Below are 23,903 nucleotides of genomic sequence, written 5' to 3'. Positions count from 1 at the left end.
TTAAATCAGGCTGGGGCGCCAACTTCGCCTTCCCGAAGACAAAGCCAATGTCAATCTGTTCTTGGTGGCTTGTCACCTTGATGTAGGCTACGGCTGCTATTGCCTTGACCGATGCATCTGCGAAGATACAGAGTTCTCTTCTTAGAGCGCCTGCGGTGGAGAATGACTTATAAGGACGTGGTATCTGGAGTCCCTCCAGGTCTCGGAGTGACCGTTTCCATCTAGTCCATTCAGTCTCCATGTCTTTGGGTAGAGGTGTGTCCCAATCCTCTGCTTGCTTAGTCAGTTGTCTGAGTATTAGTCTTCCATGAACTGTGATGGGTGCGAGGAATCCTAGAGGATCGTAGAGGCTGTTCACGGTCGAAAGTACTCCTCTGCGAGTGAATGGCTTCTGGTCATCTTCGATTTGAAACATGAAGGTGTCTGCGCGCATGTTCCAGAACAATCCAAGGCTACGTTGTATTGGCAGATCATCAACGAAGAGACCTAGGCTGTTGACGTCCTTGGTACGATCTCCAAATGGAACGCTTCGATGACTGCTGGACGATTTGAAGCAATTTTGTGTAGCCTTAAGTTAGAAGCCGCAAGCATCTTCTGTGCTCGCCCAAGGACGCTGATGGTCTCTTCCTCTGTGCTGAAGGACTTCAAAGCGTCGTCAACATAGAACTTGCGGTCGATGAATCTTCTTGCATCACTACCATAGTCGGCCTCTGCTTCCTTAGCTGTCACAGACCATACACTGCAACGGCAGGTGAAGGACTATTCCCAAAAAGACGAACCCGCATTCTGTAGTCCACGATGTCGGAGGTAGGGTCGTTGTTCCTGTACCACAGGAAGCGAAGAAAATCACGGTGGTCCTGAATGCTTATTTTCTTGTCCACCGACTCTACAGTGTAACTGCTGGCTCTCCTCCCTGCTGTCTCTGAACACCCTGCACAGGTCTTGAGGGTATATGAGTAGGAACTTCCAGAGATCTTAAAAATCTCATAGAACTCCGACCGAGCCAGGGAGCGATTGCGCTGTTCGTCTAGTATGGCGTAAATTCTCTTGGACTCCTTCCTGCAGCCATTGGGGAACACACTGACAAGGCAGATCTTAGCACATGTTCTGGCACTCAATCCTTCACCACATACTTGAGTGCACGTCGACTTGACCTCCCAGATTTCTGCTTTGTCCTCCTCATCCTCTGAAGTGGAAGGGGACGACTTAGATCTCCAGGTAGGTGGGTAGGGGTGAAGTGCCGTCACATGAGCCGCACTCCCACACTCCGTACATTTTATCTCAGCAGTGCAATTCTTTGTGAGATGATCTGTGGAGGAGCAACAGCGAAAGCAGATGTAATGCTCTTTCAAAAGCTGTTTGCGATCACTTATGCTCTTCTCACAAAAGCCTCTGCATTTCCTCAGAGGGTGGGGCTTTCTATGCAGAGGGCAGTGTTTGTTAGGATCAATACGTTCCGTACTTTCTCTACACTCGGCCTTGGCAGTTCCTGAGACCTGTGTCTTGTGAACGTATACAGATGTTTTAGTAGGTTTCTCCCACTTACTCTCTCTCTGCTGGAGCTTGCGAGAAGAAGTTAAAACTTGGGTCAGTGCGAGCCCTTGCTTCCGTGGCGATGAAGTTTACCAACAAGGAGAAATGTGGAAAGCTAACGAAATGTTCCTGTTTGTATCTTGTGCCAAGGTAAAGCCACTTTTCTTGCATGTTGTATGGAAGTTTCTCGATAATAGGCTTAATGCCTCTGGAGGTATCCAAACACGACAAGCTTGCAAGGTAGCCGTCTTCTTTGGCCGCTTGTAGCTCCGACAACAAGTCGGCTAGATCCCTGAGTCTTTGCAGATCCTTCGTTGTAACCTTCAGAAAGTTTTCTAGCTTGTTGAACAAAGCCTGTTCGACGGCCTCTGGTGAGCCATATATTTCGTCGAGGCGTTCCCATGCCATGCGCAATCCAGTTGTTGGATCCTTAATGTTAACTGTTGTAATTCTTCTTACTTGTTCTGTCGACTCTCTTCCTAGATACCTGGTGAGGAGGCTGAGTTCTCCTGCAGCAGACAGGTCTAGATCGGCGATAGTGTTCAGGAACGATGTTTTCCAGGCCCAATAGTTCATTGGCTGGTCATCATATGCGGTTAGACCTGAAGTCACCAGGCTGCTACGAGCTAGGTATTTAATGAGGTCTCCAGTGGATGTAGAATGGTCATAGCTAGCTCCATAAGGTGTCTTGTGGGCATGCGTGCATGCAGGAGGTGAGGGATCCACTTTGATGTTCTGTTGCAGACAACTCCCACCGCGCTGAAGCACTGGGACAGAGTTAAGCGATTGTAACTTTGTTGTAGCGGCGCTCCACTGTTCTGAGGTGCTTGATGAGCTTCATGTAGCATAATGTCTGCGGAAGCAGTAGCTTGATTTTGGCTCACGCTGAGTGAGTGAGGCATTGAGAAGATAGCATCATTAGGTTGAGAATACGGAGGATGCAGCGTTGGTGGAGCATAATCACTACCTCTTCTGACTGATAAATCTCTGCTGCATAGGCTGGCTTGCACCGACACATAAGCGGCGACTCGCTGGTCTTTGACCGATTGAGGAACCTGACTGCTAGCCTTACTGCATACTTCAACACCCATATCTTGTAGACCAGCCATGAGGGCATTCGCCTCTGCTATGGCTGCATCCTTTTCTTTCTCATCATTTAATGCATCAAGATTAGCTTGAACGCGGGCCTGCTCTACTTTAAGTTCGATTTCCTTCTGCGTGTGTGCTGCTCTAGCTTGTGCTGCTTCAGCCTTCGCCTTTGCCATGGCGACAGCCATACTAATCTTCGAGCTGGACGATGAACCAGATGAATGACTGCTTCTTGAACGCATAGTCTCAGACTGGATATCTTCGTCCCTTTTTCTACTGTTGCTATGTTGTGACATTGTGACTCACTGCATTGTCGATTACAGGAGAAGAGAGCTATTGCGTTGCTGACAGGGCGCTATAGCGTTAGCCACTTATCTCTTGGTATTAACTTGCTCCGTATATGATGAGAAATACTCACAGACGCTGCTTTAGCAAAAGAGAAGAGGAGAAAGCGATCGCCTGAGAACGGATGACCGGTAGAGCTCGCACACTGCTGTAACTGACAACCGCAGGCGACCTACAGTACTTCCTGATTCAAGACGTGCACCGGTATTACGTTACTATAGTTAGAGAAATAAACAGATCGCGCTGTACTGCTGAGACAAAACAAAAAATACTTTTTTTTTTCTAAAGCGGCATGACACATGGTATAGCATGCGCCAGCCTGCATGCTGCCTGTTGCCGTAGCTCTGTTTAAAGAGTTTCCCCTCAGGGATCAATAAAGTATTTCTGATTCTGATTATACAGATCGATTATAAGATCACTTCCTGAACAGTTCATGATCAGCAGAACTGTAACTGCAACATTTAGACAGTTAGCATATGTGAATGTTCTTCCAAAAATGTAGCCTTAGCTTAGCCTTGTAGCCATTTTTGTTACACTTCTGCTTTTCTTTATGTGTTATGTCAAAATGTCTGCAGTGAAAAAGCCATAAACTGTGAGCTGTTTTTATAGTGTTGTTTTGATATGCACACTTCAGGATGATAATTGTTTTGGCTATAAAACAAACAATTGTCCATTTTCTCCTGCAGTGCTGGCAGCTGAAAGATATACAGTTTGTGTATATATCTTTCTCAGTCTCTTTACCTCCTCTCCCTGACTAATGTCTCCTTCCTGGCCTCCTGCTCTGCCTGTCTGGCCTGCAGTAGGGCCTGCTTAGCAGCTTTCTCCTCCTCCTGGGTTTTGGCATAGCGGGCTGCTCTGTCAGCCCGGTCCTGCAGGACAGAGGGAACAAAGGCGTATACTTAAAATACATTATGTATATGATATATCTGCATTGTTTCAAACAAGCGCAACAGTTCAAGTTAAAGCTCGTAATGTCATGTGAATCTATTCCTGCATTTTTGTCTTGGAAGAGCTTGAAATCACAGGCATATTTTGTGTTGAGCTATGTATCATTCCAGTTTTGTTTAATAATACCTGAGTTTAAGAACTGGCACCAAAACTATATTTTTGATGCCTCACTTTGCTGAGAATACCATAAATGGTCAAATAAAAGCTAGTTGGTAGCAGACAACCAAATAAAGACTGAGCCCTAATATTGGCAGGATAAAACACTGCAAGGTGGAATTTTGTCATATTATACTCACCACTTTGCTGAGATCACTTCTTAACACAAAAACTGTTTTCACTCACTAAATTAATTCAAATCAGTTTTGTCCATTGCTTTTAAGCTACCATAAATGAAACACAACACTTTCTATGTTTGACATTAATTACCAAAAAAGGGAGAGATTAGTTATGTTTATTTTGCATTTGTACAAAAGCATAAAAACCAATACAGATGTAACCAGTGTAGCAGGAGAGGTCAAGAAGTTGTAGGCTTACACAGTGGACCTCCCCCCAAATTAAGATTTTAAAAGCTAATACAAAACATGACATATACTGTAAATACAAACAAAATAAAATTAAGTAAGAGACACAAGATGCAGCAAAGTACCACCGATCAGTGAATATGGGAGAGATTATGCCCTCTGAGTCACTCAAGGCTTTTAATGTGAAACCTCTGTGCAGACAGAGGAGGTCTTGAAGAGCAGTGACAGAAGCTAAACAGCCAAAGAAAAAATGGCAAAGTACTGTAGAATTGACAGGGAATAACTAGTGAGTGAAAACAGTGTAAGGTGATTGAACAAGTCTCAACTTAAAAATTCCTGGGTTTTTTCCTAGAAGATAATCTGTCTTTTAAACATCAAATCAAGGGTCTTGATATGATGACTCAGGGTAAAGTTGGGTTTCTATTACAGAAAAAAATGCTGTTTTTCTGCTGGTGCAAGAAAACATTTGGTTCAAGTGATGCTTTTATCATGCATGCAAATTCATCTTCTTTGAAAATGTTAGATTCGGTGTACCATGCACAGTACGATTTGCATGAGAAAGTTGGTTTGTTTTCCTTATACAACTGTAGAATGGAGCACTGGTACATTTGTCTTTATAAAGGTCATTTTACATGAACTGCCTCCTTATTTATGTTCTCTACTGATTCCAAATTACAACTTCTAATGAATCAGTAGTTGTAACCTTCGGTCACATGAACACACGTTTCTTGTTTGTTTTAAGTCTGTTGCTTGTTTCTTTTATGTGAAATTGTTATGCTGTTGGATTTAACTCTTTACTGTTGTGTTTTAAGTCCGTTGCTTGTCTTTTTTGTGAAAATTTTTATGCTGCTGTCTTGGCCAGGACTCCCTTGTAAAAGAGATTCTGAATCTCAATGAGAATATTTGTGGTAAAATAAAAGTGATGACGAAATGGACATTATACTGAATCTATTAAGACAACAGGAAAACATGGATGAAGTGTTGAGTTTGTATCAACAGCAAATGAAAACCAGAGCAGATCAGAAAACAGAGAGGCTTCTTACTAAATATGATGAAATATATTTATAAAGAACTGTCTCTAATGTATCATTCTCTCTGCAGTTGGGGTACATAAAAGGTCCTGTCCAGTTTAATTTTAGAATTTAGAATAGAAGATTTTTTAAAATGTTTAGAATGACTGTTTAATGACAGACTCCCTGACACTGTTATTGTGCCCACTTAATAATTGAGTTCGAAGCGTCATCAGCACCAACTAACACAGGGCCATTCTGAATGTAATGTCTTACAAATCATATAGCAGCTTGATAACTGTTTCTCACTTCTTCCACATTCAATCCTGCAAACTGTGATGTCATCTTTAGGTAGGGCAGAGAGGAGAGAGAAAGATGAGCTTACCAAGGCAATCTGCTGTTTGACCCGCTCCCTGGCAGCTTTCTCCTCTGCTTTCTCTCTGTTCCTTTCCTCCAGGAGTCGCTTGGTCTTCTCCTCTTCCTGTTTCCTCTTTAAGTCCTGCATGTCCTTCCCCACCTTCCGCCGCTCTATTTCCTTCCTGATCTCATTCTGAATCACAGGCAACACACAGGTAGGTCAGGGGTGGAGTGGGCCACATTAATTACGCATTCCAATCAACATTCACACTACAGAAAACTCAGAGGCTCGAAAAAATAACCCAAAAATGCCATTTGTAGAGGTGCACCTACCAAACAATCACATAAAAATAAAGCACTAATGGTCAATGTTGCTGATTTGGGAAATTAGGCTATGCCTGTACTCATAGAATCTGAGGTATATCTTGCACACCTGAACCAGCAGGTCAGCTTGGCTCATTGTGTACATAGTCTGACACAATCTGGAAGCAACCAATCACCTAACCGGTCAGTCAGCCTCCTGTTTGTATCCTAATGTGCACACACCTGTCACAAAGGCTGTATACAAGCTGCTTTTGTAAAAACCAAACACACTATATATTTCTATTTCTGTGTAAGTGGTATTTAAAAGGACACTGGTCGTTTAATTCTGATATGTGAGCAGTGAGGGGTACCGCACTATTCTAACAGATGCAAAACACTATTTGAAGGGCAACAGACTTCAAAACAAGACCAGGACTGAAACGTATTGTGGTGAGGTGAAGGACTGTGGTGAGTCTGGTTCTGCTTGAGGTTTCTGCCTGTTAAAAGGAAGTTTTTTCTTGCCACTGTCGCCAAGTGCTTGCTCATGGTGGGATTTGTTGGGTCTCTGTAAATATTATCATCAAGAGTTCAGTCTAGACCTGCTCTATAGGAAAATCAGAATCAGAAATACTCTATTGATCCCCGAGGGGAAACTCTTTTGTTGCAGCAGCTCACGTCAATGCACACAGGAATAGAAGTACTAAGCAAAAAATATAATACACTATAATACAGGTCAGATAAATTAAGTACCAAGTGGGTATAAATATAAAATTTAAATAAGTGTAAAGTACAAAGTGGGTTTACCGGTTGATGATAATAATATGGTATAGCAATACAATGTAAGATTATAAGATTATAATGGTGACGGTGGATATTGCACAGTAGTAATAGAAGTATGAATAAATATTTAAAAAAGTGCAATGAGATAACTTATGGTGCTATATAAATAAATAAATAGAATTTGCTTTTTGTACATGTAAAAGTTGCATGTTCAACTCTTTAACCAGCAGTTACACAGAACACAGTGCAGGGAGCGGTAAAGACCAGATGTGCCAGAGAAAATGCACTCCCCGGCGCGCACACAAGTTTCAGAATTGCCACCCGCAAGCGTGTGTGCATTTTAAACAACAAAACAGTGAGAAAATGGTCGGTTCACAGCGTCACAGTTTAGAGACAAATCAACTAGAGACACAGTTTTCAAACTGGAAAAGTGGCTGAGTGAAACTCAGATCATCCTATACACTGAAAAACACCTCATGCTAATCAACAAGAGCGGTAACGCACTGATTCATATTTAACATGTGCGTCAGTGATGCTGTAATTGAAACAGACTGTGTTTTACTTATGTGGACATATGAGTGATTAGCCTGCGTAGGGCAGAGATGAGTGTATGGCACATGGAGGATAGGCCAATACAGAGCGTGCTCCTGAGCTGTTGTGTTCATTGATTGTTGACACCAAAATGCTACGCATGCAGTACGTTTTCAGTTTAACATTGAATTGAGGGAAACAAATTAGCTTTCTTTCAGCTTTTGGAGGAATTGTGTGTCTGGTCAATAGCAAATTGGGGGAGGGGTGTATATTGGGGGGATGTGACCACCTGTGACTGCAGTGATTACAGTGATTAGTGGTGCATCCCCATGAAAAATATGGACTAGTATTTAGTGCCCAAAACAGGCTTGTCTCCTTACTTCTTCTTCTCCCATCTTCCTTTGCTCTCGTCTCTCCTCCAGTTTCTTGGTTAACCTGACAAAACAATAGCAGGCTTTTTAATACATCAGTGAATGGTATATCCTTCCTCATGTTGGCTCATTTCTGTTTTATTTGTCCTAATTCATTGCAGTCTGAGCAGTTAAAAGATTCTGGACTGGACTTCAGGTTAGATGTCATTGGTTGATTTAGCTATTCACACTTTAATTAGATGGGATTCTGACAATTTATTGAAAACTTCAATATGAGTTAATTAGGGTTAGTATGAGAGTTATGTCAATAACTCAATAAAATGTGATTTATTGTCCAGCCTTAGTAGCTGTAATGAAATTAAATAACTGGGCAAATCTCACTTTTATGAAGCTAATGTTACATTTTTGTTGAGACTGTCACAGGTACAATGAGGTACCAATCGAATCCAACAGCCCTGTAATAAACTCATATTTGTGAAGCTGCTAATGTCAAGTCAGATTGTGACACTGTCAGATTGAAGTCGAGTAAACAGGCTTGTTTAGAGGTGGATTTATACTGGACTCCATTATAGTGATAGTTGTTTCTAATGTTTGGGACTTGATATCAGAAACATCTTTTAGTATAGTTCTCATACTGATGAACAGTCTAATAGGTAGCCTAAAATGTGCTTATTTACTGTTGTTTTCCCTTTGGCTGACATTTAACTTACACAGAGATGACATCTTTAGTACAAACACCTCAACACAGAGCACATTTTTTGTCTAGAACGTACAGAGCTTGACATGTATGTGTGCTCCTACCTTTCCACCTTAGCATCCAGGTTTTCTTCACTCTGAGAACACTGAGTAGCATGATCTGAAGATGCATTCTCTGCAAGCGTCACTGTGGCTGAAAGGCTGCCATCATCTACTGTGTTTGAGAGGGAAGCTACATAGAGCAGAAACACAAACAGAAAGCACTGGGTTAATTCGCTTATTGACAGCACAAAGCAAACAAAGTCTATCTATCCTTCATTTATAGATCCATAATTTATTTCTGTATGGAATCCTTTGTTTCACCTACTGTCGTCATGCCATGAACTGTATAACATTCAATTACATTGAACCCATTCAAGACTGCCTTCTCTCACTTTCCAAACTGAAAAGTGGTAGAACTCAATGAAAAGTTAGTTAAAATTGGCAGCAAAAACTGTCCAATCTGTGCATGCCTACAAAAAATGCTATACTTCTACAAAATCTTCAGGGACCATGCACCAAGACCTCAGTAGCCAGTTACTTTTTCAATTACTACTTTGGTTGCAAGAAGATTGTCTCTGCCTGCCAGAGTAGCTTCAGAAACAGCAATAGGCATGATGCCATGTGAACTCCTTGATGATTCTCACCTCCTTTGGCAAGGTGATTGCATTTCACACAGAGCCCTGATTATCATCACTGTGAGCTAAAATACAATTGCTGTTGTTGAATGACAGCAGATTATTTCAAAGCTGATATTAGTGGCATTCAGTTATGTCACACTGTGGAAGCAGTTTGAATTCATTACTTTCTTCTTTCTAAAGTGCCAAAACATTATATTTAATTGGAGTTTTTACTTGAAGTTTCCATGAGGTACAACTGCACAATGGATTCTTACATCAACTCATATCATCATTCTTCCATCAACATTTCAGAATTTGAAAGACAAAAAAATGAAAAGAAGAAAACAAAGAGACCAACCTACCTGGATTCAGACTTCTTAATTAATTTCAAAGTTTAAATTTAGAAACCGTCTACTTTCATCAGTTGTTACTGCACATTTTTTAAAGTACTTTGAGTACTTTTGCTTGGTTATTGTACTTCTGGGATTTAATGTTGCCTAAGACGATTTTCAGTAAGGCGACTCTGAAGTCACCTGTCTTACCAGAGGTAGCCACTTATACATGACCTGCTGCTGCAACTCTTTTCTTTTAAATCAAGGCTGAAGACTTCTGTTTGCCGCTGCCTTTTATTAAATCAAATAATGATTAATTTCTTGCACTGTAACTTTTACTTCAATTCAATTTATTTATATAGCACCAATTCATAACAGAAGTTATCTCATTGCACTTTTCCTATAGAGCAGGTCTAGACCGTACTCTTTATAATATTATTTACAGAGAATGCATGTCATGTTTTTTGACTTCCCCAGTGCTTTCAACACCATCTGGCCAGCCCTGCTGCATGAGAAGCTGGCAGCAATGCAGGTGGATGCCCCCCTCGTGTCCTGGATTGTTGACTACCAGACTGGCAGACCACAGCATATGCGCCTGCAGCACTGTGTGTCGGACAGCGTGGTCAGCAACACTGGGGCCCCTCAGGGGACTGTTCTCTCCCTCTCCCTTCCTGTCACCTTCAGAAGTTTTACGATGACTCTGCTGTGGTGGGATGTATCAGCGGTGGTTATGAGACTGAGTACAGGGCTGTGGTGGGTAACTTTGTCTCATGGTGTGAGCAAAACCATCTGCAGCTCAAAGCGACAAAGTCTAAGGAGCTGGTTGTAGATCTACGAAGGGCCAAGGCACCAGTAACCCCGGTTTCCATCCAGGGGGTCAGTGTGGACATTGTAGAGGATTACAAGTACCTGGGAGTACACATGGACAATAAATTGGACTGGGCTAAGAACACGCAAGCTCAGTACAGGAAGGGCCAAAGCCACCTCTATTTTCTGAGGAGGCTGAGGTCCTTCAACATCTGCCGGACAATGCTGAAGATGTTTTATGAGTCTGTGGTGGCCAGTGCTATCCTGTATGCTGTTGCATGCTGGGGCAGCAGGCTGAGGGTAGTGGACACTAACAGACTCAACAAACTGATCCGTAAGGCCAGTGACATTGTGGGGGTGGAGCTGGACTCTCTGTCGGTGGTGTCAGAGAGGAGGATGCTGACCAAACTACATGCCATCTTGGACAGTGTCTCCCACCCGCTCCATGACATGCTGGTCAAACTAAGGAGTATCTTCAGCGGAAGACTCATCCCCCCAAAAAGCACCACAGGAAGTCATTCCTGCCTGTGGCCATCAAACTCTTTAATTCCTCCCTGTTAGTCTATATGACCCTAAAGTCATTAAACAGGACATTGATCATTAACATCTCTGCAATACTTGACATAATTGTGCAAAATTCTGTATTAATACTGCTGTGCAGTACTCTTTTCAGTTTAAAACGTCCTATTTATTGATATTTATTCATACCTCTATTACTGCTGTGCAATATCCTCCATCTCATTATAATCTTAATAAGCTACACTTAACTTGACAGTTCATGCACTATTACTTTATAGCGTATTATCATCAACCGGTAAACCCACTTTGTACTTCACACTTATTTTAATTTTATACTTATACCCACTTGGTACTTAATCTATTTTCTGACCTGTATTATATTCAATTCAATTTTATTTATACAGCGCCAATTCATAATAGAAGTTATCTCATTGCGCTTTTCCTATAGAGCAGGTCTAGACCGTACTCTTTCTAATATTAATTACAGAGACCCAACAAATCCCACCATGATCAAGCATTTGGTATTATAGTGAGTGAGCATATAGTGTATTATATTTTTTGCTTAGTACTTCTATTCCTGTGTGCACTGACATGATAGTGAGCTGCTGTAACAAAAGAGTTTCCCCTCGGGGATCAATAAAGTATTTCTGATTCTGATTCTGAGTGAAGACTGTGGCAAGGTTGGAGCTTGTCATCAAGTTTTCGGTGCATCTCTGGGAGACTTTGGAGAGGAAGTCAAAGAGGTAATGCAGACAGGAGGAGTTTCTGGCAGGTAGCAAACAGGACAGCAGCTGGAGGGCTGAAGTCCTGTCCTGTAGGTTGGACAGCGCCTGGACTTTGATCAGAGCTGCATGGAGCTCAGAGGGAAACAAAGGCTCCAGCAGCTCCCTACAAAACTGTTTGATGAGAGTTGCCACGTCATAAGGGAGGGCTGTGGATAGACACCCCTCTCCATGATTCAGCTTGGCCCTGAGGATCTTAATGCGAGGAGAGGAGGAGGAGAGCCTGGTTTTCTGAACAGGCCTACAGTCCCAGCACGCTCCAGAAGAAATGAACAAGTATCCACCAAACAGCAGGGCACCAGTTGTTTTCCAGAGGAACAGCAAAGATCTTTGTGCCACAGATGAAAAGTCTCTCCTTCTTCTCAAAGCTCTTCACAGTTATTCCATAAATAACTTGAAGGTGAAACCGAATCACATTACTGTCTGTAACCGTCATGATTTAAATATCATTGAGAGATGTCAAAAACTACGCACTTCAACAGCCTTTGACTGTGACACCATAATCTCTGTAACTCACATGGTAAAATCACTTGATGAGCTTCAGAAAGCGCCTCCCCCCCACACCTGTGTCTGATCATTTCTGTAATTTTCCCGACAACATGACATTCACACCCACTTCATGCTCTGATTGTTCAGCTGTGTGGAGGTGAGAAAGTAGCCAGTAGGCTTTGGCAGAATCTATTTTTTCATACCTTCCTGACATTTCACCGGGTATACGGTATATGATGGTTTTTGTGAAAAACAAACAAACAAACAAAAAAAAGCTGAGCTGCTGGTAAAGTAACGGTGAAGTCATTGTAGCATGTATGACATTGTCTAATCTACAATGCTGTGTCTAATATGCAATTAGTCCCTGCACCCTGATTATGTTTTTAGGCTTTTCCCCTTTCCTTTATTGTGTTATATATCTTTTTTGTGCATGTAATAGGTTTGCAAAGGGAAAAAGCCCAAAGTCAACCCCAAAGGGAGTTACCTCTCCCACTGAAAACACTCCTCCTGAACTGCCTGAAAAACAGCTCGATTGTAGTCCAGCCTTTCCTTCCGTAACGTACTTACATCACTATGTAACACGCGTCATAATGCACAAATTCCAGCGGTTCAGAAAATGTAGTGCCAAAGGAAAGGGGCTGTCTGACAGCACGCTAAAGCAGTGAGAATTTTACTTTCATGGCGTACATTGTAGAAAAGGTTTCAGTCGTAGCCATCTGGACACTGTTTTCAGAATCAAGACGTTTCGGCTCCCATCCGGAAGTCATTCTCAATTGTGATTCTGAAAACAGTGTCCAGATGACTACGACTGAAACCTTTTCTACGATAGAACACTCCTGGACGAATGAGGGACTACACCGTCTTCATAGCGTACACTTACACTGATACTGATTTTTTTAGGTCAAATTTTTGTAGCCCATCAAAATAAGTATTACTGTTGATCAGCATTCACAACAATACAGAGCTGAGCGTCTGTGGCGGAGTAGCTGTCTGCTTCTCCAAACTGTCACCGACCCCCATCCACTGTAGATACACTGACTATCGATAAGTACCTCATACAACCCCACTTGAAAAAACTCAAACTAAACCTTTAAGGGGGGCGTAGTTCCTCCCCTGCTATTCCCAAGGTCTGCTATCAGCTCCAGGTTGTTGTCCCGATACCAGTGGGTCAGGCCTTCCACCACCTTCAGATGGGCCTTTCATTGTTAAAAGTGATCAGGCCTGTGTAATAATTTCCTGAAAATGTAATAAAACCCAATAATGTAAGAACTTAACCGATAATATAATAAAATATCCTGACTGAAATTATAATAATATTTGCAATTCCTTATTATCAGGCTTTATTGGCATTCATATTCATATTAATAATATCACTACCCCGAAAAAAACAAAAAACAAAACAACAAAAAAAAAACATGGCAGTGAGCAGTGAGGGGTACCGCACTATTCTAACAGATGTAAAACACTATTTGAAGGGCAACAGACTTCAAAACAAGACCGGGACTGAAACGTATTGTGGTGAGGTGAAGGACTGTGGTGAGTCTGGTTCTGCTCAAGGCTTCTACCTCTTAAAAGGAAGTTTTACTTGCCACTGTCGCCAAGTGCTTGCTCATGGTGGGACTCTTTAATATTTTTACTTTTAGTAATACTTTACGTAGAATTTGAAATTTACAGATGACAAGTGGTACACTGTTATCAGGCAAAGATGCATTCAACTAAAATCCCTTTCAATGCTGACTGGTCGTTGTGCAAGGATCGTCCATTAGACCATAGTGGATCTCAGATTAGAGAACATTAGAAGATGACAAAAGCTGCAGAAGATGGCTAATGTTACACAAGCGAGTGATGAAGGCCAAACAGTCGATTCAATCTCCATGAAATGTTCTTTTTCATCTGAGTCAACAGTGATTCTTATTGAATGAAGTATCTCCTTTGCCTCATCTGATCTTATAAAAAATTCAGCATTTTAAAAAAGGGTTTCAAATCCAATTTGAAATTAAGAAAAAAGTTGACCTTAATACTTAAGTACTTTTACTCAATTGCACCCCCACGGATTAAGATGGGGGGATCAAATCACAGATTTTCTAGTTTTAAAAGGGGGGCCTGACCAAAAAAAGTTTGAAACTGTTTTAACTTAAGTATAATTTCTGGGTACTTTTTACACCTCTGGTGATTTAGATCCTGATAAGGCAAAGTCAGCATCACTTTGCGTTGAGAATTAATAAGGCTGCCTCCGACTAAAGATTTTCCTAGTCGACTAGTAGTCGTTTGTTCAAGCCTGTTTGTTCTTAGTCGACTAGTCGTTGAACACTCCCGCTTCACGCAGCTCCTGTCCCCGCCTGAACACGCAGTGTCTTTGTCATCCCCAGAGTCCTGGTCGGAGCTGCTATAAATCACCTCTGTACTGTATTCCCTGTCATCAAATGATCTCCGTCAATCTCAGAGGCTGTGTTCTGTCCCGGGCCCGTGTTCAGTGGGAGGCAGATAAGCCCGGTTCTGTTGCCTGCTCGCCCGGCTCCTGTTCTGGTGGTCATTCTGGCACTGCTGAATCCCCCCTGCTGGGTCCTGCGCCTGAAATCTTCCTCCTCCCGGTGGTCCAAAGCTTTGTAAACAAACACTCCCTGGTACTCCGAGCTTCTAGTCCGGGCAGACTAAGCTAATAGGACTGCTAAGTTAGCTAACTAGCTAATGGCAGCTGGTACAGTTAGCAGCAGTGCACTGGTAAGTGACTTCCTGAGTTACAAGAGAAAATGTTTGTGTTGCATCAATCCCAATACGTTTGTCTCTGTGACAACGCGCAGCTACCAAATGCAGTTTGAGGGGCTTTTTTTTTTTTTTCAGCAACTACCCGACTAATGAAAACTTGTCGACTAACGGCCGTAGAGATGTCTGCATTTTTTGAATATAATGGGACTAAATGGCACTCAGCTTGTGGTGCTCAAAGGGCCAAAAGAATATATTTGAAACTCAACAGCAATGTCTCGTTCCGGAAATCATGACCCGGTTACTCAAGATAATCCACAGACCTTGTTGTGAGCAGTTTCATGTAGGAACTACCGGTAGAAATAAAATACTTCCTGCATAAAACTGCTCACAACAAATCTGTGGATTATCTTGAGTAACCGGGTTATGACGCATTACCGACATTCTTTGATGACAGCAAAGATGCCTAGCACAGCGACCCAATGACCCTGAAGACGACTTGATAATAAAGGTAAGCGTTTGAAAAACTATCAACGAATAGCCTATGCAAATCCATTTATAACAATTTAATGAACCTGCAGGTTATGTTCAAAATAAGAGATCAACGTGTATAAAAGCACAGCCTAAATAGGCTACTGACCAAATCAACTCTTTCGGAAAATGACATCACCATTCATAGAAGATCCTGTGGAGCTCAGTGCTCAGAATAAAAAAATAAAAGCTTGGTGCATGAGAGGGTTTCTTAGGAGGGCAAGAATGTTCCGAGACAACAAAACCATTGTGCTTTTGTATACCGATATCATCCTACAACAGAGACTGATTGAAGCACTAAAGCCCTGTACTTGTTATACTTATAAGATATGAAAGTAAGCTAATTACCGCTTTGAATTATGTTTTTATATTTATCTTTTATTTGCAAGTCCATTATACACCGCTGGGGTGCAGCTCAAAGATTAAGGCTAAAATGATCGTACACGGCATAAGAACACATCTAACACATTAATTTAATGGAAAACACAAATCTTCCTACCTTCTTATGATATTTAGATTTATTTGAATTCTTAACTATTGGGTTACATTATACTTTATTCTCGATGCTGCACTTCAGTCTTATACTGCTCTATTTTAAGTTTTAATTCACCCATTGCTTTACATTTTATCCTTGGTGTTTTATTTATGGTTTTTAATCATCAGTTATGTTTAAGTTTTATTCCTCTTTTATTCTCTATGGCTGCCTGTTTATTCACTGTGTATTTTATTGTTGTGTTTTATGTGAAAAGCACTTTGTAACGCTGGTTTTGATAAATGCTATACAAATAAACTTTATTAATATTTTTATAAATGTAATTATAGTCAGATTGCTTGCCCTAATGTTGGGGTAGTGATATTATAAGCCTATTAATTTATGGATTCACAAAATCTGGAGATTTTTTTGCCAGCTGTCCTTCTTGCATTTGGCAACTGTGGTGCTTTCAGCTGGATTATGTGTTTAACTTCTTCGTATTTGTCTAATATTATAGTTTGCTCTTCATTTGTAAAATATGCTGCTCTGCTGCCAGTAGACTTGTCCATCTTTGTAATTGGTCATATGCTGCAAACACCCCTTTTATGTAAATGCTCTCGTGGCTAGATTTGGAAAACCTAGGTTGACTTATCGAGTTGATAACCACTGTTGTGTGACCGCTTAAGGTGATCGCGTAGTATAGGCCCCAGGTAACACAGTTGGTGAGAGAAGCGTTGCTTGCTTTCTGACGTAGTCGGACAACCCGTCATACAAACTAGTTCTTTTGATGCATAATCCGGCCCTAAGGCTGAATGACTACTGCACATTGAAGAGGGCATAGTCAAAATATCTGTGTATTTTACTCCCTTTGCTGAAAACAGAAACCAATTACAAGAGTATCCTGATAGATTTGGAGTGCAAATACTCCTTTTTGAACTTACTGGACTTCAACTGTGGCTGAGCACTTCAACTTTGTTTTTGTCTTTGAGTGCAATGTTTTTTCCTTCTACGGTCCTGCACAACTTTAAAATTGTAGTCCCATTTTTCCATTGTGTAATTAGCCTCAAATAATGTAGGAAAAAAAGGACCAACATGGATTACTTTCCCTGCCCTAATTAAGCTAAATTTGTTATGAACCAGGCCCTTGTCACCAGAGAAGCACAAGAGTCTAAGTTGCATCTGCCTACTGGATGAGTGTGTGATCCAGGCTCACTCACCTTTCGCTGTTCCTAGTACTACTGCAGGCTCTGTGGCTGCTGCTGCTGACCTAACAGACACTGCTGGAGCTGAGGCTAAAGCTGAGGCTGGAGCAGGGGCTGGAGCTGAGGCTAAAGCTGAGGCTGGAGCAGGGGCTGGAGCTGTACTGTCACGTGGGCTGGTCTCCACAGAAGCGCTTGCCTCTGGTAACACTGTCTCACCTCCAATCTGCTGAGTATGCATCTGTCAAAAAAAAGGGGGAAAGATCATTACAAGAAAGAACACCACGTATATTCAGTAGCTTCAGTGGCAGTAGCTCAGGTGTTAAAGGGTTGTCTTCACATCTAGGACTGTGATACACTTGCTTTCAACTACACATTCGCATTCACATTATGGCTACTCCACATATCCTGTGTTCCTTTGTAAAATTTGTTGTGCACATCCTCAGAAATTAACACTGTGTGATCTAACAACATTTAAGCAAGTAAGCACATGGGGGCAGTATATCATGATGTGAAGAAAGGTCAGAAGCAGACTCTGAAAAAAAACTATAAAAACAACAGAGGAGAGTTTAGAAAGGAAAGCTTGTAGCTTTTTCTGCCATGATCATTAATACCAATGTACACAGGATCAGGCTGTGTCACAGAAGCAGAGACGATCCGCTGCCATTCTAGCTCGTGTGTATGTGTCTCCATCACAGTAGTGTCAGGAGCGTCTCACGCACTGCTCTTTTCCCAGCTCTTGTCTCTTTACGCGCCGGGTCTATTTTTGCAGAAGTCAACTCGCGTCACTGAGGCGTGAAATTCACTTGTGAAAGTACACTTTGTCTTCACGCATACACAATAAAAACAGTTTTTTGTGTTTGTAGTCAGTAGGTCTGGGCGATATAGCTAGTATATTCGAATATTGATTATTGACCACAAAAATTCATCACATTCGAGTTGTCAGTGTTTCCACTGGTCGCTGGTGAGGGGTAGTTAAATTACTTTCGTCAGTCAAAGTGTGTAGATAAGCTTGGGTTGCAGTATAATAGTTACTGAAAGGCTGTGTGTTTGTTTATGTATTGTTACTATGGCGTCTTCTGCTTTTCACAGCAGTTGGTCCAGACTGTGAACAGCTAGCTAGATAAACACCTAACTTTATGAGTGACTTTTTTCCGCGGTGGTCACCTATACTGTGTTGCAAAGCACAACACAATGCAGCCAAATTCACCATAAAGTTTATACCATTTACATATCTTTCTGTTGCCGTTGTCAGACAACTGGATGAGTACGTAATTTGATGGCGGCTCATAAATACTATGTTGACCAGCAATCATTACCAAGCTGCAGATGTGCAGATAAAATTATTTTATGATCATGACGTCGTCAGACAAAATAAACAGACATAAAGGTTAATGACAGCAGCTGTGCTGAGATCGACTATAGTGCCATTTAAAATGAGTGAGGACAACAAAAGATTGTCATATTCAAGTAAAGACAAAAAGCATCAGTTACCATCTAAACGTTGGCAGAATAACAATAAATTATAAATTATAAAAGTAGCTATTTAAGAACAGACACTCCTCTTCTGAAGCGTTTCCAGTGTACAATGAAACTGTGAATGGGAACGTGGTGCAACTGGATGCTGTGAACATTGGGGATTATTAAGAAGTTCCCAAAGATGCTATTCTGGTGTCAGCTAGGGATAATTTGGCCCTGATCTGCCCCCTAGTGGACATACTATTTAATCCATGTACACACAAAGTATGCAGGCAAGTATGTGAAAAGTGACACTCATGTGGCTAAAGTCTACAGCCATGCTAGCAGCTTTGTGAGGCTGGACTTAGGCACAGTGGGGATTTGAGCTAAATGCTAATATAAACATGCTAACATGCTCACAATGATGATGCCAACATGCTGATGCTAGGCAAATGTAATGTTTACCATGTTCCCCATTTCAGTCTGGTGCATTAGCATGCTAACATTTGTACTGCTGAGGCTGATGGGAATGTGACTAGTTTTGCAGGTATTTGGTCATAAGCAAAAGTACTGAATTGACCTGATGTTGACACTAAATGAAGAGTCAGAGGATCAACATTATCAAAGTTATTCAAATTCATCCTCTGGGGAACATTAATGTGTGTAGCAAATTTCATGGCAATCCATCCGATAGCTGTTGAGATATTTCAGTCAGGACCACAGTGGTGGACCGACCAACCAACCGGAGTACTGTGGATAGCTAGATAAAACACATGGAAGGTTTGAAAAACCAGTAGAGAGCTCACTTCACATTAAACTGTACACAATACAGTCTTTGTGCCCGTACCTGCTTAACCCTGTTGATTCTTTTCATCAGTTCTTCAGCAGACACACTGCCAGCGATGACCTCCAGAGGAATCCCATTCTCGCCAATAAAGAAACTAGAGGGTATGCACACCACTGGATCTTTACACGGTGGGGGTGGGGGGTTAAGGAACAAGCTCCCAGCAACAAGCATTTTGTAGTAGTAGTGTCCTCATAAGCAGTATAAATAGCACTCTTCACTGATCACATACTTATGGAAGACCATTTCCACCATAGCAAAAGATCACAGAAAAAAAAAATTAAAAGGTAAGGAATGATAAAAATGATAGTCATGGTAGGTCAAAATTATGAGACGCCCTGTCAAAAGTTTTACTCAAAGTTACAATTATGAGATAGTAAAGGAATCAAAATATAGGGTTAGGGTTAGATATAGAGATGTCCCGATTTGATCCGGCATATTTTGATTGATCGGTATGGGCTAAAATAAAGCCATAATACTCTACTGTGTTTCTTTACTTCTACCTCGGCCTGCTTTCCTTTACGACTCCGATGCCACACAGAAACTTATTTCTGTTTACACACTCACACAGTGACTGTTGGCCACTGTCATCATCATCTTATGTTTTTTTGTGTGGATAAAACACAACACTACAGTGCAGCAATTACAGAGGGATCACACTTCTCAGCCTCCCCGGTAAGGTCTATTCCAGGGTACTGGAGAGGAGAATTCGTCCGATAGTCGAACCTCGGATTCAGGAGGAGCAGAGTGGTTTTCGTCCCGGTCGTGGAACACTGGACCAGCTCTATACTCTCCACCGGGTGCTCGAGGGTTCATGGGAGTTTGCCCAACCAGTCCACATGTGCTTTGTGGATCTGGAGAAGGCATTCGACCGTGTGCCCCGGGCGCTTTGTGGGAGTGCTCTGGGAGTATGGGGTCCGGGGCCCTTTGCTAAGGGCTGTCCGGTCCCTGTATAACCGGAGCAGGAGCTGTGTTCGCATTGCCGGCAGTAAGTCAGACCTGTTCCCGGTGCATGTTGGACTCCGCCAGGGCTGCCCTTTGTCACCGGTTCTGTTCATAATTTATATGGACAGAATTTCTAGGCGCAGTCAGGGGCCGGAGGGTGTCCGGTTTGGGAACCACAGGATCTCATCTCTGCTGTTTGCAGATGATGTCGTTCTGATGGCTTCTTCAAACCAGGACCTGCAGCATGCACTGGGACGGTTTGCAGCCGAGTGTGAAGCAGCTGGGATGAGAATCAGCTCTTCCAAATCTGAGGCCATGGTTCTTGACCGGAAAAAGGTGGTTTGCTCTCTTCGCGTGGGTGGGAGTCCTTGCCCCAAGTGGAGGAGTTTAAGTATCTCGGGTCTTGTTCACGAGTGAGGGACGGATGGAGCGTGAGATTGACAGGCGGATCGGTGCAGCGTCTGCAGTGATGCGGGCGCTGTATCGGACCGTTGTGGTAAAGAAGGAGCTGAGTCGAAAGACAAAGCTCTCGATTTACCGTCAATCTACGCCCTGCCCTCACCTATGGTCATGAGCTTTGGGTAGTGACCGAAAGGACAAGATCGCGGATACAAGCGGCCGAAATGGGCTTCCTCCGCCGAGTGGCTGGGCGCTCCCTTAGAGATAGGGTGAGGAGCTCAGTCACACGGGGGAGCTCGAGTAGAGCTGCTGCTCCTCCACGTCGAGAGGAGCCAGCTGAGGTGGCTAGGGCATCTGATCCGGATGCCTCCTGGACGCCTCCCTCGGGAGGTGTTCTGGGCATGTCCCACCGGGAGGCGGCCCCGGGGAAGACCCAGGACACGCTGGAGGGACTATGTCTCTCGGCTGGCCTGGGAACGCCTCGGGATCCCCCCGGAGGAGCTGGAGGAAGTGTCTGGGGCGAAGGAAGTCTGGGAGTCCCTGCTTAGACTGCTGCCCCCGCGACCCGGCCCTGGATAAGCGGAAGAAGATGGATGGATGGATGGACTACAGTGCAGCATTTAGCTCCATATGTCAGTGAAAATTTGAGTATGTGAATATGAAGAATTTTGGTTGCACTGGAGTTCTGACAATGAGGTTGTCAAAATATACAGATTAGTTAAACTCTGATACTACTAATCATTAGCAAAGATCAGTGGAGAAAACATTCAGGTAGCATTTTTAGCTGGTGCTGACCGTCACAGAGCGGGACGTCTTCTCACTAGCTGATCACGTCACATTCTGCCATTTAAAGTTTTAATCATATCAAATCAATAATTTCAGATGATTAACATTACAGCCTTGAATCAGGATCTTCAGTATTTGGATGAAGTAGCTTAGGTGTGGGTGATTTGGCCAAAATCTTTTAAAACACTATATGTAATTATATACATCACGGTAACAGTATATATATATATATATATATATATATATATATATATATATATATAAAATACTACAGTAATTGTTCTGTAAATTCAATTTAGAAATGGTTTAAAATAGGGTTGAGCGATGTCTACCAAACTGGCATATGGCGATTTCCTCCATATTTGTTAAAAGAGTAGCATGACTCTTAATGACGAGGGCAGCCTGTAGTGAGTGTGTGGGCAAGTGAGCGAGAGAGAGCAGTGAAGTTGTCTAGTGGCAGTAAATGTACATTGTAGCTTACAGTGTGCCCAAGACTAAATGCTGCAGCTCCTCAATACCAAAGACGTTCCAGTGTCTTGCTTCCCAGCTGCTGGGTAAAAGTGAAGGTGGTTCGCCCAGAGATTAGCATCAACTTCAGCCCTGGAGGAAAACAGTCTAACCTGTGCTTCCTGACCACTGTCTGAAAGCTGCAGCAGGAAAGGTTAACACTATGCTTAAGTTACCTCATTAAGTTCATATGATTATAAAAAATACAAGCGATAGTGATAAACTACCAAAAATAAACGCTTTTTACTCGCGAAGCTTTTATTGCACTTTCAGTAACGACATGTTACTCAGCAATTGGGGAGTGGTATGTTACGATAGTAGAGGGCTAAGTCGTCGATGTCTGTCATCGGCAATGGACGATGTTTACAATAACCCCACCGTACTTCATCACATTTGATTATTCCTCCTCCTCCATGTTTACTCTCTTCTGTGGCGGTTGGCAAACCAGCTTAAAAGATGCATTACCACCAACTGTCACGTCACGTGAGAACGTGGTAAGCAGTCCTGCTGCCTAAATCACCTTATCTTGTGAGGAAGCTGGTTTCACGAGATCACGCGAAAATCGCAAGATCGCTTAGATTCATTACTGTCTGAGCTTATCAAATTTTGCCAACCCAGTGTCAGAACACTGTCGATCACTGGTGCAACCAAATCGTTTTTCACATTCACACACTATAATTTTTACTTGGATATGCTGCACTGTAGGCTGTCGTTAAGGAGAGCAGCACTTCAGCACTAGCAGGCAGAGGTGACAAAACACAGTAGAGTTCAGTTCAGGACAGACAGGATCGGATTTTGATCTGCTTTATTTTAGCCAATACCGATCCATTAAAATATTTCCGGACTGGCCCACGTACCAGCTCGGGACATCTCTAGTACCATGTCTACATTATGTAAACTTCTGCCAGACAAGATATTTTTAATGGTTGAGGAATTTCATCTATTGTATAAATCTTATCTTATGCATTCTTTTATAAAACACTTCCTTTGTAATCCAGCCTGAAAGGGGAGGTTCTTAGTCTAAAACATGCAAAAGCACTGCACTAGCTTTTCTCAGAGATTAGTCAGTAATTAATAACTTCCTAACTAACTTTCTGTAGTAGCTAATTCAACCCAAGAAGAAATGGTCAATATTCAGAACAACAAAAAGGATACAGATCTGGGAGAACTGCACACATGTCTCACTGTGGAAAAGAAGTTGCAGCATCATATGGTGAAACTCCACACACATTAACACATCTATTCTTTAAATGTATTACATCAAAACACCTGTCAAAGTGATTGCACTAAACAAGTTGACAGACGTGTACTGTACAACAGAGAGGCTTTCCAGGGTGCAGAGACTCATATATTTGAAAGAATAAAAATGACGGAATTTAAGAAACAATTGAATAACTCAGGTAGTATTGTTGATGTTAATATTTTAGTCAAAAGTAGAAGCAATTCTAAAAATGTTTTAAGATTGTCTGCACCAGTGATTTGTTAAGGAAGACCAAATTAAAGGTTTAGACATACATACTAGTTTTGGTACAATCAGCTTCATGAATGTTACTTAAATTACACCAGTTTCCTATGAGACACATAGAAAGATATGTAATGGGGAGTGTAATAAGTGTCATAAGTAGTGTCAATAAGTGCAGTTGGATTTATCTATTACATGCATTTTCCCCAACAGGAAGAAAAGTCATCATAATAAGTTTATTGAAAAGACTGACTATGGAATGAATTTCTGATTCTGCCAGATTCTGAAGAAATATAGGACAATCTTTGTGTAACAAAAACAGGCCCTGCAGGCACCCTGAATTATTTACACTGAATAGACATAGGGGTAATGTCCACTGCAAAACTAGTTGGACACCAGAGTTTCCCCAGGAAATTGGTTAGTTGAGGTAGAAAGCTGTGGGATATTGGGTTGGGCAGTTTACCGTCACATTCTTCTATGAGATGGATTTTGCAATGCCATCATTACCGTGATAAATGTATCACA

At 42.0% G+C, this 23,903-nt stretch overlaps 1 protein-coding gene across 3 annotated transcripts in view; it reads right to left on the bottom strand.

Moving 5' to 3' along the window:
• Positions 1–23,903, bottom strand: part of ubxn4 (UBX domain protein 4) — a 37,339-nt gene that overhangs the window by 10,247 nt on the left and 3,189 nt on the right. For all 3 annotated transcript variants that reach the window (XM_044217706.1, XM_044217707.1, XM_044217708.1), the window contains exons 3-9: positions 23,072–23,100; positions 19,283–19,401; positions 16,996–17,218; positions 8,590–8,716; positions 7,798–7,852; positions 5,832–5,996; positions 3,709–3,836 (exon numbers count right to left, since the gene is read on the bottom strand). In XM_044217706.1, coding sequence (XP_044073641.1) covers positions 3,709–3,836; positions 5,832–5,996; positions 7,798–7,852; positions 8,590–8,716; positions 16,996–17,218; positions 19,283–19,401; positions 23,072–23,100 — 846 coding nt within the window. The remainder of the gene's footprint in view (positions 1–3,708; positions 3,837–5,831; positions 5,997–7,797; positions 7,853–8,589; positions 8,717–16,995; positions 17,219–19,282; positions 19,402–23,071; positions 23,101–23,903) is intronic.

Source organism: Siniperca chuatsi, linkage group LG12, assembly GCF_020085105.1.
Source record: "Siniperca chuatsi isolate FFG_IHB_CAS linkage group LG12, ASM2008510v1, whole genome shotgun sequence".
Taxonomy (NCBI): Eukaryota; Metazoa; Chordata; class Actinopteri; order Centrarchiformes; family Sinipercidae; genus Siniperca; species Siniperca chuatsi.
This window is presented reverse-complemented; position numbering and strand designations above follow the sequence as displayed.